Source organism: Hippoglossus stenolepis, chromosome 9 (genome assembly GCF_022539355.2).
Source record: "Hippoglossus stenolepis isolate QCI-W04-F060 chromosome 9, HSTE1.2, whole genome shotgun sequence".
Lineage (NCBI taxonomy): Eukaryota > Metazoa > Chordata > Actinopteri > Pleuronectiformes > Pleuronectidae > Hippoglossus > Hippoglossus stenolepis.
In genome coordinates this window covers 25,679,302-25,693,474 of record NC_061491.1, presented here as the reverse complement: position 1 = coordinate 25,693,474, position 14,173 = coordinate 25,679,302, and the positions used below count along the sequence as shown (strand labels likewise).

The 14,173-nt window shown below is 44.6% G+C and overlaps 2 protein-coding genes across 2 annotated transcripts; one reads left to right on the top strand and one right to left on the bottom strand.

Moving 5' to 3' along the window:
• Positions 1 to 5,701: 5,701 nt before the first annotated feature.
• LOC118114883 (transcriptional activator protein Pur-beta) lies at positions 5,702 to 8,976 on the bottom strand. The gene has a single exon (XM_035165612.2). The coding sequence runs from the start codon at positions 8,949 to 8,951 to the stop codon at positions 7,977 to 7,979; it is 975 nt and encodes a 324-aa protein (XP_035021503.2). The 5' UTR covers positions 8,952 to 8,976; the 3' UTR covers positions 5,702 to 7,976.
• Positions 8,977 to 9,469: 493 nt separating this feature from the next.
• LOC118114884 (histone H2A.V) lies at positions 9,470 to 11,960 on the top strand. The gene is made up of 5 exons (XM_035165613.2): positions 9,470 to 9,621; positions 10,922 to 10,999; positions 11,100 to 11,213; positions 11,321 to 11,450; positions 11,577 to 11,960. The coding sequence occupies exons 1-5, from the start codon at positions 9,619 to 9,621 to the stop codon at positions 11,636 to 11,638; spliced, it is 387 nt and encodes a 128-aa protein (XP_035021504.1). The 5' UTR covers positions 9,470 to 9,618; the 3' UTR covers positions 11,639 to 11,960.
• Positions 11,961 to 14,173: the final 2,213 nt, after the last annotated feature.

The window sequence follows — 14,173 nt, the reverse complement described above, 5'->3', positions numbered from 1 at the left end:
GATGAGTGTTTATTAGTTGTAGTGAGAGCAGAGAGGAGGAGGACACAGAAACTCCAGCTCGGCACAAACCACCTGCAGCTTCTGCTCTGATCATTGAGCAGCTGAGACCAGAGAAACTCAGTGTTTTCACTGTTTCCACTGTTCTTCAAAGTCACTGAGCGGCTGCTTCACGGATCTCACTGCGTGTGTCCCTGGCTGGCCGGATTCATTTGTCCCAACTGCCATTGTCCTTTTATTTAACTCATTATTGATTTTAATTGTGGCTTCCCTCCCTGCAGGCCAGATGAACAGGCATCGTGATGCAAGCTGCACCTTTTGCACCTGGATCACTTTCTCTGCTGCCCCCATGTGGCCTTACTCTAGTGCTGCCTCTCCGGCTAATGTTTAATTCAAGATAATAACTGTATTTTCAGCAGGTAGAATAAAAAGAGAGATTTCTTACTGAGGATTTGTAAAAAATCACAGGTTATTTTAATGTTTAGAATTTGCACTAAAGTGGCATTAAAAATTACATTTTTGAGCTGGATGCCATATAATTTCATTCCACTGTGCACTTGTCTAGCGTGTGAATGACAATCAATTGAATCTTGTCATTGTTTTCATTTTTGTTTTAAGGCTTCTTCCCATTTGTGTGTTGTGATGTTTGCTTGATTTAAAAAATGTAAATAGAGCAATTTTATTGGAGGAGAATTGCTTATATTGCTAAACCCAATGACCTTAGCAACCCAGCATCTGTTATGCTGAATGAACTGTATTTGTTTCCAGTCACAAAGCGCTTTATGGTACAAATCAGACACACTTCCATGTACAGCTCTATAGGCAGAGCTGTTTTTTCTATCACACCAGCCATCAGGGGAAATTAGGGGTTCAGCATCTTGCCCAAGGACACACTGGAATGGTTGGTGTAGAACCCTCTGTGCCCCCTGAGCCACAGGAAGAAAAGAAACAGATGGAGAGAGAGAGAGAAAGTCTTCCTTTGGAGAAAGACTTTGTCCTCAGCTGTCATGTCAGTGAATCAACGTGAATTGAAGGAATGTTGAGATGCAGGGAGAGAAAGAGGCGACAGTGATACTAAAGTGTGTGTGTGTGTGTCTACATTTTAAGCATTGACCATTTTGACCAGTCGTCACCTTTTCCAAGACTTGTTTGAGGGTTAATACTTGGTTTTGGGGTTAGAATTGGGTTTGGGTCAGTGTTAGGGTGAGGGGCTCGGGAACGCTTTTATGCCAATGAGTGTGCTCCCTAAGAATAAGAGGCACAAGAAAGTGTGTGCGTGTGTGTGTGTGTGTGTGTGTGTGTGTGTGTGTGTGTGTGTGTGTGTGTGTGTGTGTGTGTGTGTGTGTGTGTGTCTGCACGCATCTCTCAGCAGTTCAGCTCTGTGGAATCGAGCTGATCATTTGCTCCATTCCTGCATGGGATTATGATGACGCTGTGTCATGCGCGTAGAAATTGTACAGTTTGCCTGAACACACAGTGGAGAGCATTCCCTACACATGGCAACACTGGCTAAAAATAGCTCAGGGGCAACTCATTCACACACTATAGGATATTTTGCTGGGATCCGTGATGTGTCCCCCCCCCCCGTTACCTGACACATCTACATGCATCAACAACCCTCCTCTCATCAACACCTCTGTCTTCTTTGACCTGTTTCCTTGCCTCCTCCCTGTCTTCTTCTTTGTTTAGGTCTTGCAAACCAGCGACTGGTTTTTATCGGACAGGCTGAGCAGGAAACCAGGCAGGAGGGAAAACCCTTTCACCAGCACAGAGACTCCCAGACTCTCCTCTTCCTCATGCTTATACTCACTCTACACAGACACTGGAGTATTTCCCTGTTCACTCATTCTCACTGCATCTCAGAAAGGTTTTCACAAATATAAGCATGAGCCTCTTTATTGTATCTGGCTCTCACACGTGATGTTCTGATGATTATTTCTCTTCTTGTGTGTTTCGGAGAGACTGAAGACGGTAAAACATAAAACCCAAAGACTTGATAAAGTCAGAGCAGAAGTCAAATTTTACAAAGGCTCTCAAAATGCCAAAAATTAATAAAATCAATAAAGGCTGCTTGACCAAACTATCTCCGCAAATTCCAACACCTGATGCTTTTATCTAATGAGAAACTGCACCGAGACGATACGGAGGTGGCTCTTAACATAAAACAAGTCAGACAAAATGTAAAGGGCATCCCAGGTTTACCCCACCTACAGTCCTACCTCGCAACACATTTCTACGTTTTTTAAATACTTAACAGGTTCTTTTTGAGCTGTGTGGAGGTGCAGTGGACAGCTGTCACCTCACAGTAAGAAGGTTTCTGGTTTGAATCCTCTCCAGGTAATCCAGCTTCCTCCCACAGTCCAAAGACATGCAGGCCTGGGTTATAGGGTAATCGAAGACTCTAAATATGTGTGAGAGTGAATGGTTGCTTGTTTCTATATGTTGGTCCTGCGATACACTGGCAACCTGTCCGGGGTTTACTCCAGCCCCCCACAACCCTCAAAGGATAAGCAGGATGGATGCCTGGATGGATGGACATGTTCTGTAACGTCTCAGGCAGGAAACATGATAACTTTTCTACAAAGAAATCCTCCTTTCAGGTTTTCCTCGTTTATTCACGGGTCCTGGATGGTGATTGGCCAACTCAGTTGGAGGGAACTAATGAGCAGGCATGACTGGAACGCTGAGGTGGAGGACAATCAGCTGTAATTGAGAAGACAGGAGGGACAAACAAAGAAATGCAGAGGAGGAAATAAAAACAAGCAAGAACTCAGCCCCTTCCTGACATTAAACATTTCCTTAATAGTGAGGCTCTACAGATCACAGATGCATCCTGGGTAAGTTTGACTAAACCTTAGATGCACAAACTGTGATGTGAACGATCACAATAGATTAATGTCGGGTTTGGGTCACACGAGATGGAGAGAAGAGTTGGCTGTGTTTTTAAATTACTGTGCAATGACACTACATCTGTTCAGTTTGAACAAGAGACTTTTCCTCCAGGTCGGTGAACTTCTGAACCCTCCAGCAGACGGTTGTGTTATAACGGGTTTTTTCTCACGTCCGCCAGTTCCCTAAATCTGGCATATTTAGGGAATTGATTCTACGAGTGTGTGAAATTTGTGACAACTCGATTTAATTCAACTTTACTCTATAACTATATTCCACACTCAGTCAAAGTCAAAGGTTAAATTTCTTTTAATGGAACTATATCTTTTTTTTTTGTTTATATCGAAAACAGAATATAGAATTGGCAGAATCTTTATTTACCCCTAAATTGTTAGATTTTGTGGCTACAGCTCTACAGGCCCGCTCATTTATTCTGCAATACCTCAAGATCGCCCCTACACAACCCAGAAGTCGTGAGAGAGGAAGTTCTCCCTGTATTAGAAATGAATCGTGGATATGTGTGTGTGTGTGTGTGTGTGTGTGTGTGCGTGTGTGTTGCTGTGGGGGGCAGGTGTTTTCAGCGCCTCACCACCTCATAGAGATCCAACCCTCGGCCTCCACTGGCTCTCGCCTGCTCTACATGATGGATGGGCAGCTTAGCCTGGCTCATATCTCTGGAGCGGGCCATCAGGACACCAGGGCCATGAGAAGTAATCCTGTCTTTCACTGGCACCCGGCTCAGTGTGGTATTACGTGCCCTTGAGCTGTCCTCTCACACACACGCACACACACCCTGCATCATTGTCCCTCACACACTCGCACATCACTGGGCACTCGGAGAGGTCACAGAGGCCACGTGGGACACAGAGCGCAGGGGGCGGTGCTTGTGTGTGTGCATGTGGATGAAATGCGTGCAAGTGCACCTGAGGGTAATGAGCGGCGTTTGTTCGCCTGAGGATAAACAGAGATTGTGACAGCAGTGGGTTTAGCATTGCTCACAGGGGCAGCGTGGATCACAGATCGTAGCTGCTGACGAGACTGTGGCGAAACAGGTAACAAGAAAACATGCAACACTTTCATTCACGTCAACAGAACGATTCGGTGGTGTGGGGTTACGTGGGAGAGGGCGTTGCGTCAGTCAATAAAGATTGCTTAATGCGTTAATCCTGCTTGTGGTTAATGACAGATCCTGATGTTTGGAAACAGTACAGTCAGTTTCATTTGTTGTTTCTGTTTAACTCTATATTGCAAAACAGTGCGTGATGTCATCGCATCAGTCGGATTGCACGTTGAGGCAAGCTCAGCATTTCTCCGGCCATGGGGTTAGCCTTCTTTTATTCTCAGTTGTGCTGCATAAGCATCACGTTAACTGATGTATTTACTGTCATGACGTGAAAAGTGAGGCCAAACCTATCGTGATCGCCCCCTGGTGGCTGGCTGCAGAACCTCCATGTTCGAGGGTCATACATTGCCACTAAAAAGTCTAAATTATTATTTATCCCAGTTAAAAAAGTTCTCATCACACGGATGTTTGTCCAAGTGTTTGTGTTTCTGATATGTTTGGTTTTAATTAGTTAATTGATGCTATAGCAACGGGGTGTATCAGCGGGAACTCTATACCCTCACCCCCCCGATCACTCAAGCTTCAAATGACGTCAAAAACACAAGATGGACTTGTGTCCCTGACATTTTAGCCAAATTTGTGTCCAATGGAAGGAAGAGGAGATGCGTCGTCCATTTTTATTTGTATTTACATTCATCATGCATTAGTGTGAAGCTCCAACAGCAGGTTGTGTTCTCATTGCACACAGATTTAGTTTCAATAGATTTTCACTGCAAATTGCTGTCACGTGTTTATAAAAAGCTTTATACTATTGTATTGAACACTAAATATCGATATTGGACGATTCTGCCCCTTGTTCCTTACGTCCTCTGCCAACGCGTCAGTGCACAAGGACAGAATGAGTTCACACAGGAAAATCTAAAATGTTTATACCTGAACGAAATGCCCAAACTCGAGGGGGTATAAGGAGGGGGGGCATTTGTTTAATGCTTGTGTATAAAGTAAGAGGACTTGAATGACACTCGACTGCAGCTGAACAATTGTCTGTCACACTGTCTTTAGTGATGGGTTTGAGAGCTTTTCCTCTGTGTGTGACAGCAGACGAGACGCCCCGGACATTTCCCCCTGACCTTCCTCTGAATGAGCTTTGACAGACTGCAAACAGCTGGGAAACTTTCAGTACCTCTAAAATAAGACCCGCCCCCCCGTCAGGCCCTTCACATATTGCCCTGCTGACCTGCACCACGTAGGCCTGAGTGCTGCAGGGTATTTTTAGGGTCCAGGCAAACCTCGAAGGATACACCATTTTTAATTCAAACACTTTGTGCAAGCAGGACTTTTGCATTATTTTGGTGTTTGTATGCTTGGTTTCTATTTTGTTGATGTTCTGATGAGTGCTTTTCAGTTTCACACTCATTTACTCTGAGCTTCATTCTGAGCTTTTCTACCTTTGAATCTCAGAAATAGTGTAAAACTTTTCCTTTGACTTCACGTTACGTATTTAGCATCTCACTAGTTTAGTTTAAGATGCGATAGTAAATAGAAAATCTGCGGATTACGGACTTTGTCTCAAAAATCAGGCAACGTGAAGAGGTCACCTTCATTTTTGTTTAGCATTTCTTAGCCAAAATGATTCACCAATTGATTCTGAAAATCTGAAGGTTGATGATTACATGAATAACATGAGCGGATCCTAAAAAACGTAACGAAAACTGCGACCTCCAGCTGGACGGAGTATAAAAGACACCACACTTCTCCTGAGCAAAAAACATTTTTTTTTATTTCTCGTTGAAAGGAACTTGGTAGAATATTACAGCAGAACACACATGACTGAAACAGCTGCCATTTCACGTAACACAGTACAGGAAGAAGGATGTAGTTCAATCTCATGTGTAATATTATATATAGTATATTTATATCAATAGAAAAGAAAGAAAAAAAAAAACTATTGCTCCCAGATATTGAGTATTTTTTTTTTTTTTTCATATGGCATTTCTCTGCTGTGTTGAAGTGGGTAAAGTAAAATTCAACGAGAGGTTTACACACCAAAGGAAGTGGGACAATGAAGGTGACATTCCCCAAAGCACGGGAAGTCTGTGGCTTTTTTTTAATTATTAGGCTGAGAAGTAAACTTTAAACCTTTTTTTTTTTCTCCGTTGCAATATAGAAATAAAACTTAAAACCGCTCTCTCAAAAAAAAAAAAAAAGGATAAATACCATCATACAGCAATCAGTATGCAAAATAAAAGAACACAAGGCAGCTCCGCGCAAGAGCAGGCATGCAAAAATGATCATATTTTAAAAAGGAGCACTAAAGACAAAAGGTTGATGACTGCGGGTGTTTATGTTTGCGTCGTATGGCAACTGATGGAAAGCCAGTTTATGACAAACATGGTAAAAACGTGTGGACTGAAACGAGGGGACAACTCGATGCTCTGTAAAGTGAACTGGAGTGCTGAGTGTTTGCTGACAAACCACTTCAATGAAGTTGTTTCTAGAAATTGCTATAACATTGTGTTATCAATTTGTTGTACTCTCTTTTTTTGTTTTTTTTTGTTATTTCCTCTAAGGAATAAAAGAAATGTTAGGAAAAAAGCAGGTATGAAATATCACCCTGGACAGTTGCATCCAAGTTTAGTGTTTTAAATAAGCCACTTTAGGCAGCGTTATCTTATAAATGTCTCATGTTACTAAGACATATTTCAATATATCTCTTTTGAAAAATAATTCTATCTATACTTGATCTTTTTAGTAAGTAAATCTCTTCCAGTAAATATTTTTCTATAAGTACAGCACCCCACTGTGGGTTGTGTGTTTTCCAAAAGCACCAAATTTTTCTTACAATCAGACTGAATGTTACTTCAGTCATTAATGGTCTGAGTTCAGGATTAAAAGGATCCAAATAGCGCATCCTAAATAGGTCAACAAGGTCAGTTCGCCTTGAGACTGTAGCTCAATATTAAGCTTTAACTCGGAAAAACCGTGACTAAGAGGCCTTAGCTCGCTGCATCCCTGTCGACCAAAGGGTCACGGGGGTCAAACGAGGCCCTGCATCATCTGAAACATCATCAGTTGCCACAGACGTCTCAAACGCAGCGACTGGCAGAACCAGATCTGCACCCAGGACCTCTAGAAAATGCTGATACACCCCCCAGAAATACAGACGGGACTTGCCACGTGTGAGCAGGCCTCACCACACTTCAGCTATTGGAGCAGGAGGTCAGCACCTGAGGGAGGGAGCGAGGGAAGGAATGAAGGAGGGAGGGACATCATTTGGACTCATCTGGAGTGTCCAAGGAATCCAAACGAGTCGTGTGCTTGTAACAGGTCACCTCGTGGGACCTCTCGGGGCCGAGAGGTCGTCCTGCGGTGCCAGGGATTGCTCCTCCCCCCTCCTCCTCCTCCTCCTCCTCCGACACAGTTGAAGACCGTGGCTCTGAGTGTTGTGGGTCTGTCTGGGCAAGCCGTTGGTTACAGGTCACTTCAGACAAATGAACACACACACACAGCCATGGTGGGTGATGCAGGCGTCTCACTCCCACTCTGCAGCTGCTGGTTGGAGTATGACACACTTCCTCTTCATCACAGGTCAGCGCCAGGTGAGCTCTTGCCATTGGATGTCAACCAGGAAGTGAGGCTGCTTGGTCTTGAGCGTTGTCAAACTTAATTTGCTGGGCTACACGTGAGGTTTTCTAATGGACAATCTATATATAGATATATATTCATATATAATATTCTTTATCAATGGGGTGGGGTGGGGGAGGGGGGGGGTCTCATACAGCAGCTGACTACTGCAGTCCGCACTGATTTAGCTATAACATCCACCTACACTTTAGGACATGATTCTCTTATATAGACAGTAATTTCTCAGTCAAATATACTTTTTATGTTACTCCGTTGTTTTTTTTTAGCATTTTAAATGTTCGATTCGTCATGCACAGAATAGTCGTTCCTCTCTCTCTCTCTCTTGTTTATCTCCAGACTTTGCATCATGTTGTCAGCTTCATCACAAGTAGCCTCCTCTCCATCAATCGTCGTCCACGTCGTCGCCCTCCGACTCCTCTCCGGTCCTCCTCTCGTACATCTTATCCCGGTGCCTCTCCTGGATCTCCTTCATCTCCTCGGCGTAGCGGCTGAACGCTCCCCCGAACTTGCTCCACGCCTTGAAGGGGATCGTGATAGAGTTTCTGTAACTGGGCTTCACCTCGCTCACCCGCAAGAACACTCCGTACTTGTTGGATCCCACGTCGAAGAAGAACCGCTTGGAGTCCACCATGATGGAGGTGCCCTCCGGGAGCACGCTGAAGCCCCCGGCCCCTGCGCCGCCGGACAGCTCCTCCTCGTCTCCGCCGTAGTCGTCTATCAACTTGGCCAAAGCATCGCGGAACTCTATTAAGCCCTGGGCCGGGAGAGCGATGGTCTGTCCGGTCTGCAGGCCGGACCCGGGGATGCCACCGGCTCCCACTCCGAAACCGGGCCCTCGGTTGACGGTCTGCCGGATCCGGAGAAAGCGACCCCGCTGGTTCTCCTTGAGGTCGAGGTAGTATTTTCGGTTCTCACGCACCAGGAACTCGCTCTTCAAGGCCCGTCTAGGCCCGGTGTCATCCCCGCCGGATGACTGCGCGATCTGCTCCGGGGTGCTGGGCCCGAGCTGGGCGTAGTGCTCTATGAAATCCCCCAGGTAGTCGCGGAACTCCGCCGCCACGGACATGGAGAGGGTCAGGCGACTTTTCGAGCCCCCGGCGCCGACCTCGGCGATTTTGATGAACCGGCCTTTGGCGTTCTGCTTCACGTCGAGGTAGAAGCGCTTGTTCTGGATGTCCAGCCGCTTCGAGGCCAGCTCCTGGGTCTCCGCGTCCCGCTGGTAGTGCTGGAACCCGCTCCCGCTGCCTCCACCACCTCCTCCTCCACCTCCACCTCCTCCCCCTCCGCCACTGCCTCCACCTCCGCCGCCACTGCCTCCGCCGCCGCCGCGCTCGCTACCACTGTCCCCATCCGCCATCTTCGCCACCAGCAGCCCGTTCTCTGCGCCGCTCTGACCCCCACCTCCGCCTTCAGTAAACCGGACGCAGATCCGCGAGCTCTCATTGGCCTCTCCTACTGTCAATCACACCAACAACTGTAATCCCCGCGTTCTCTTTCGCCGGTTCACCTGTCAGTCAAGAAAACGTCCCCGCCCCCTTGACGACGTATATAAACTCTCCTCACTCCTCCACTGAAGTTTAATCCACTCAGTTGAACCCGATTTACTGAGTTTAACTGTGAGTTCATGATCGTCCTCACTCTGTCGGTGCGGACACTTTGAATCTGGAGCAGTAACAAGTGTCGTAGAACTGATATTCATGAGTTAATCCAACCGCAGCCTGTGTATTATGTGTGTTTTCAGGGCGGAAGGACACACTCGTAGTCCCGCCTACTTGTTGGTTCCGTGCGCAAAGGCGGACACGACCTACGGGCACGGTGTGGGGGATGGGTGACCGCCCTGTAAGCCCGCTTCCGATTGGTCGACGCGGCGATTCGAAGCAACAACGCCCGCTCCCATTGGCTCCCGGGACTCCCACGAGGGGTCGCATGCCAAAGCTTTGCGAGAGGCTTTATTGTTTCTTCGCTTTCGGGATCCGAGATTTCGCGTTTTCCGTCCGCTCGCTTCTACAATCAAACCCGGGAAAATGGTAGGTGCGCCTCGGCTGCTGGGGGGGTCGGCGTGTCCGCGGTGTTACCGGGAGAAAGTGCCGGTTACAGTGTGAACCGGGGGCTGTGTGGTTAATAAAAAATAATAAAATTAAAAAAAAGCTCGCTAAGGAGCTAAGTGTCAGCTAGCGCGTTAGCATTAGCATTAGCAGAATAAGTGCGGTGTTTGTTTTGATTTTTTCCCGTTAAATTCCTGGATGATGTTCGTCCGTGTGTGTTTCCGTTGGATGGTTGCGGGCGTGAAGCGTTAACTTCGGCGGCAGAACGCGTTCTGTGAGTCGGTGTAGCCTCTGAGTTAGCAACCATTAGCAGGCTAAGTTTAGCTACTCAACGGTTGGAGTGTTGATCGCATGTCTTCGGGAATAGGTGTGTAAACTTTTGGGGGGGTGGGGGGGGATTTTAATGGAATCGACCCTGTGGCTTTTTCCTTTTATTCACGTGCACGATTCAGTGAGTTGAACTTTTTTTTCTTTCTTCTTCCTCCGGTTAAAATCCACGAATGAAAAAACTTGACCGTCCCGAAAGCGGCGCGTGTGTCCCGCTGTTTGCCCGCGGGCTCCACAGCTGACAGCTCCCCGTGTGTTTCTGCGAGAATCCCCCGCTGTTAGGCTGTCAACTTCACCGGGCTTTTACCCCCTGTGTGTGTGTGTGTGTATGTGCGTGCGTGTGTGTGTGGGGGGGTCCATGTCCCGCCACCACCGCCCATCTTTCGTTTGTTGTGTTTTATTTCGCCTTGGCGGGAAAGCGGTGACAGTTAAACCGGGAACCTGTACCGTTGATCCTCCAGCGTGTTGCGTTCGAAGCTCGTTCTCTCATTAGTCGAGTTTCTTGTTTTGAAACCGAACCACACCTCAGAAATGGGTTTTAAATTAAAACGACATATAGGTCTTAAATACACACAACAGACATGTGCTTGAAAACTAGTTTTATGTTCAAGTCAATGAAACTTTATCGGCAAACAAACTTATAGTTATAATACAATAGTGTATGTGGTGGAAATTATTTCTTCTCGTGTCATATTTTGAGCATTGTCAGGAAATGTGAGTGTTACCCTCACTCACTGTTATTCTGATATCTTCAGAATAACGCGTATTAATAGATTTAAACAAATTCTCCATCAAAGATATTGTTTAGACATTTTTGGGGGTCTTAAATTACATTTAAAAATGTCTTAAAGCGTTAAATTTGACTCAACCCAGATTATGCTGACCGTCACTTTATGAAATCCGAGCATCATAAATTGGAAGGCTTATTGTTTTTGTGATTTCCTTTCTACAACAGGCTGGTGGTAAAGCAGGAAAAGACAGCGGCAAAGCCAAGGCGAAAGCAGTGTCCCGCTCCCAAAGGGCTGGACTGCAGGTGAGTCCCTTCACTCCTCATTTCTAGTCCTGTTGCTTTATGTCATGCTATTTGTTTCTTCCTGGGTTTGACCGCTGTCTCGTGTCTTGTCGCCTGCCAGTTCCCAGTGGGTCGTATCCACAGGCACTTGAAAACTCGCACAACCAGCCACGGTCGTGTAGGAGCCACAGCAGCTGTGTACAGCGCTGCTATCCTCGAGTACCTCACCGCTGAAGTAAGCCTTCGCCGTAGCGTGCACATTCGTGGTTAGCGGTTTAAGGTGTGACATCATCTGTGAGGTGTTTCCACCAATGTTTGTTCACGGTCGTGTTTTGTTCCCAGGTACTAGAGTTGGCGGGCAACGCCTCCAAAGACTTGAAGGTGAAGCGTATCACTCCCCGTCACTTGCAGCTCGCCATTCGTGGTGACGAGGAGTTGGACTCCCTCATCAAGGCAACAATTGCTGGAGGAGGTAAGCAGAGGAATTTTGCCAACAGATAAATTCTGTTGGTTTATTGCTTGTGTATTTGCTTCTTCTGCACAACACATCGGGCTTTGTTTGAAACGTTTCATCTCACCGACTCTTGTTTGTTTTCAGGTGTCATTCCCCACATCCACAAATCCCTCATTGGGAAGAAGGGCCAGCAGAAGACTGCATAGACGCCATGTTGACCAGAAGTTTTGGGGCTTGGGCTTTGATCGGACCAGGAGTTCACATTTGTTCTTTTTTATTAATATTATAGCAAACGAAGAGTGATTGTTAGGCTTTGTGTTGTTATATTTTCCCATAACTAGAAAAAGTACAGTAATCCCCTTAACGACAAAAAACCCTTTGTATGTTATTGTAGAACGTTTGACTGGGGGAGTTCGTGATTATTTTAAGTGGTGACAGTGAATTTGTTTGATTGGCCTGGGACTCTGTAATGTTTTATACTGAAAAAAGAAATTGTTAAACCATTTTTTATATAAAAAAAAAAACTTGCTTTGTGGTTATTTTCTTGAAGTTACGATATTTACTATAATACAAGTTTTTAAGGAGAAGAGATTTTTGAACAGCAAATTAGTGAACAGCTAACTGAGATGGTGCTTATTTTCTTTTTGACTTACTGTAATCTTTTGAACTGCACAACCATAGCGTTGTATTAAAATAATTTTTTACATTAAAATGGAAAAACCCTCATTGCGACCATCTGCTGCAGTGTTTTGTGCTGATGTTTCTGACGGTGTTCGACTTTCATATTAGACTTTGAGTTTCAGCTGCTGTGGTCAGGTGACACTGCTCCTGTACATTTGCATCACTGCGAGTAAAGCGTTTCTCATTTGTCAACTATCACTAAGAGAAAGTTAGGGCCCAGATATTTAAAACAGTCCAGCGCTTCATTCACGCCCCCGAACGGAAGTCCATGATATTTTCTAAGTAAAGAGCTTAGAGTCTCTTTTAAAAGCTTCATGTTCAAGGAAATGACTTTGCATATTTTATCTTTGATTAAATAACATTTGCATGTTGTCATTGGCTTGAAAACCCTACTTGAAATTATTTTTGCTGTTCTGAATTTTGTAAGTTTTTATACGTGAGGTGCTATGATTGTCTAACAATACACAAACAAAACTACAACATGGTTTTCAGTTTGGTTTTTCAGTGCACGTGTTTTAGATGTTTTTTTTCATAAGAGAAAAAAACATGTGGATCCTTTGATGACTCATCACCCGAGTTCCCCAAATTTATCCATAAAACTGAATTCACTCTGAAGTTAGAAAACATCTCATGTCTCAGACTAATTGTTTAATTTGTGTCGAGTTTATGACTGAATAAATAATTACTTATTGCAACATGACTTTTCAAACAGCAGCCGTGGAACCTGTCATGCAAATTTATAATTTAACAGGAGGGGGAGCCACTGACATTCCCAATAACACACCACCTTCCTGGAAAGACAAATACGAACTAAATAAGAATGTGATATAACATTTATATACAAAAACCTTCCTTCAATCAAACTGATCTGCGACATGAAAATACCTCAAATAGCAAAGTGGACTTTTGCAAAACTAGAGGGACTAAGGTTTGAAGAAAAACCTCATAAGCAAAACTTATAACATGATTAATGAACACATGTAGCAGCAGCAACTTTATAAATGATCTTCTACCTTAGAAGATACATTTAAATATATATATATATATAACATGTAAGTCTATTTAAATGACCAGTGTGTTCAGCAGGTTCTGGCAGACATCGACTGTAATATCAATAATCACCTGAAACTAAGAAGAACATCTGTGGTTCGATTCCTGGCTCCTACTCTGTGTGCCGAAGTGTCCTTGTGCAAGACACTGAACCCTCAAACCTGACAGTGTTTGAATGGTGTGAGATATAAAAAGTGCAGTGAATAAGTAAGTAATAATATGAGTGTGTGTGTGTGTCAGTGGGTGAATGTGACTTGATATGTAAAGTGTAAAAGTGGTCCACACACACACACACATTGGTATAATGCATTCCCTATAGCACTTTATCCTATAATATTAACCAGCAACTAAATGCCGCACTAACCTAAGAGTTCAAAGTGACAGAGGCTGCAGACTCTTGGTGGCAGCTGTTGATTCCTACGTCTACAAAGCATCACCATCACCTTTCTCGAGACCACATGGAGGGACACAGCTCCACCGGGCTGTGGCACGAAACCCCACAGGACATGTCTCGCACCATATTTACTGCAGTCATCTGAGAAACCTGCACATTCCCATGATGCCCTACAGCTGCTTTACTGCACCAGCAAGGACACGTCAGCTGCTGGTGGTGAGAATCATGTGATAAACTTTATTTATCCCCAGCGTCTGCGATCTCAAGGCTGAAACATGTCAGTTGTGCCCTGTTTGCTATTTATTGCTCCTTGTGTTACATATACATGTCACTGGAGGGAAGCTAGTTCCAGCTAAATACATTTACTTAAAATAATAACGTATTCTATTTTATTAAAGTTTGTAGAGTTGCAATGAAGCTGCACCAAATTGAACACACTCATAAATATCAGTCCACTAAATATTCAATTGTTTTCATAAAGATCCATAAATTCTACGTCCGATATCACAATGTTAAAGAAAGTAAAATAATTGGTTCTGGACCCAAACATTAAGGAAAACGTAATTTAATGACAAAAATATTTTGACATGTTGTGAAATACACGTTAATCTCAGTA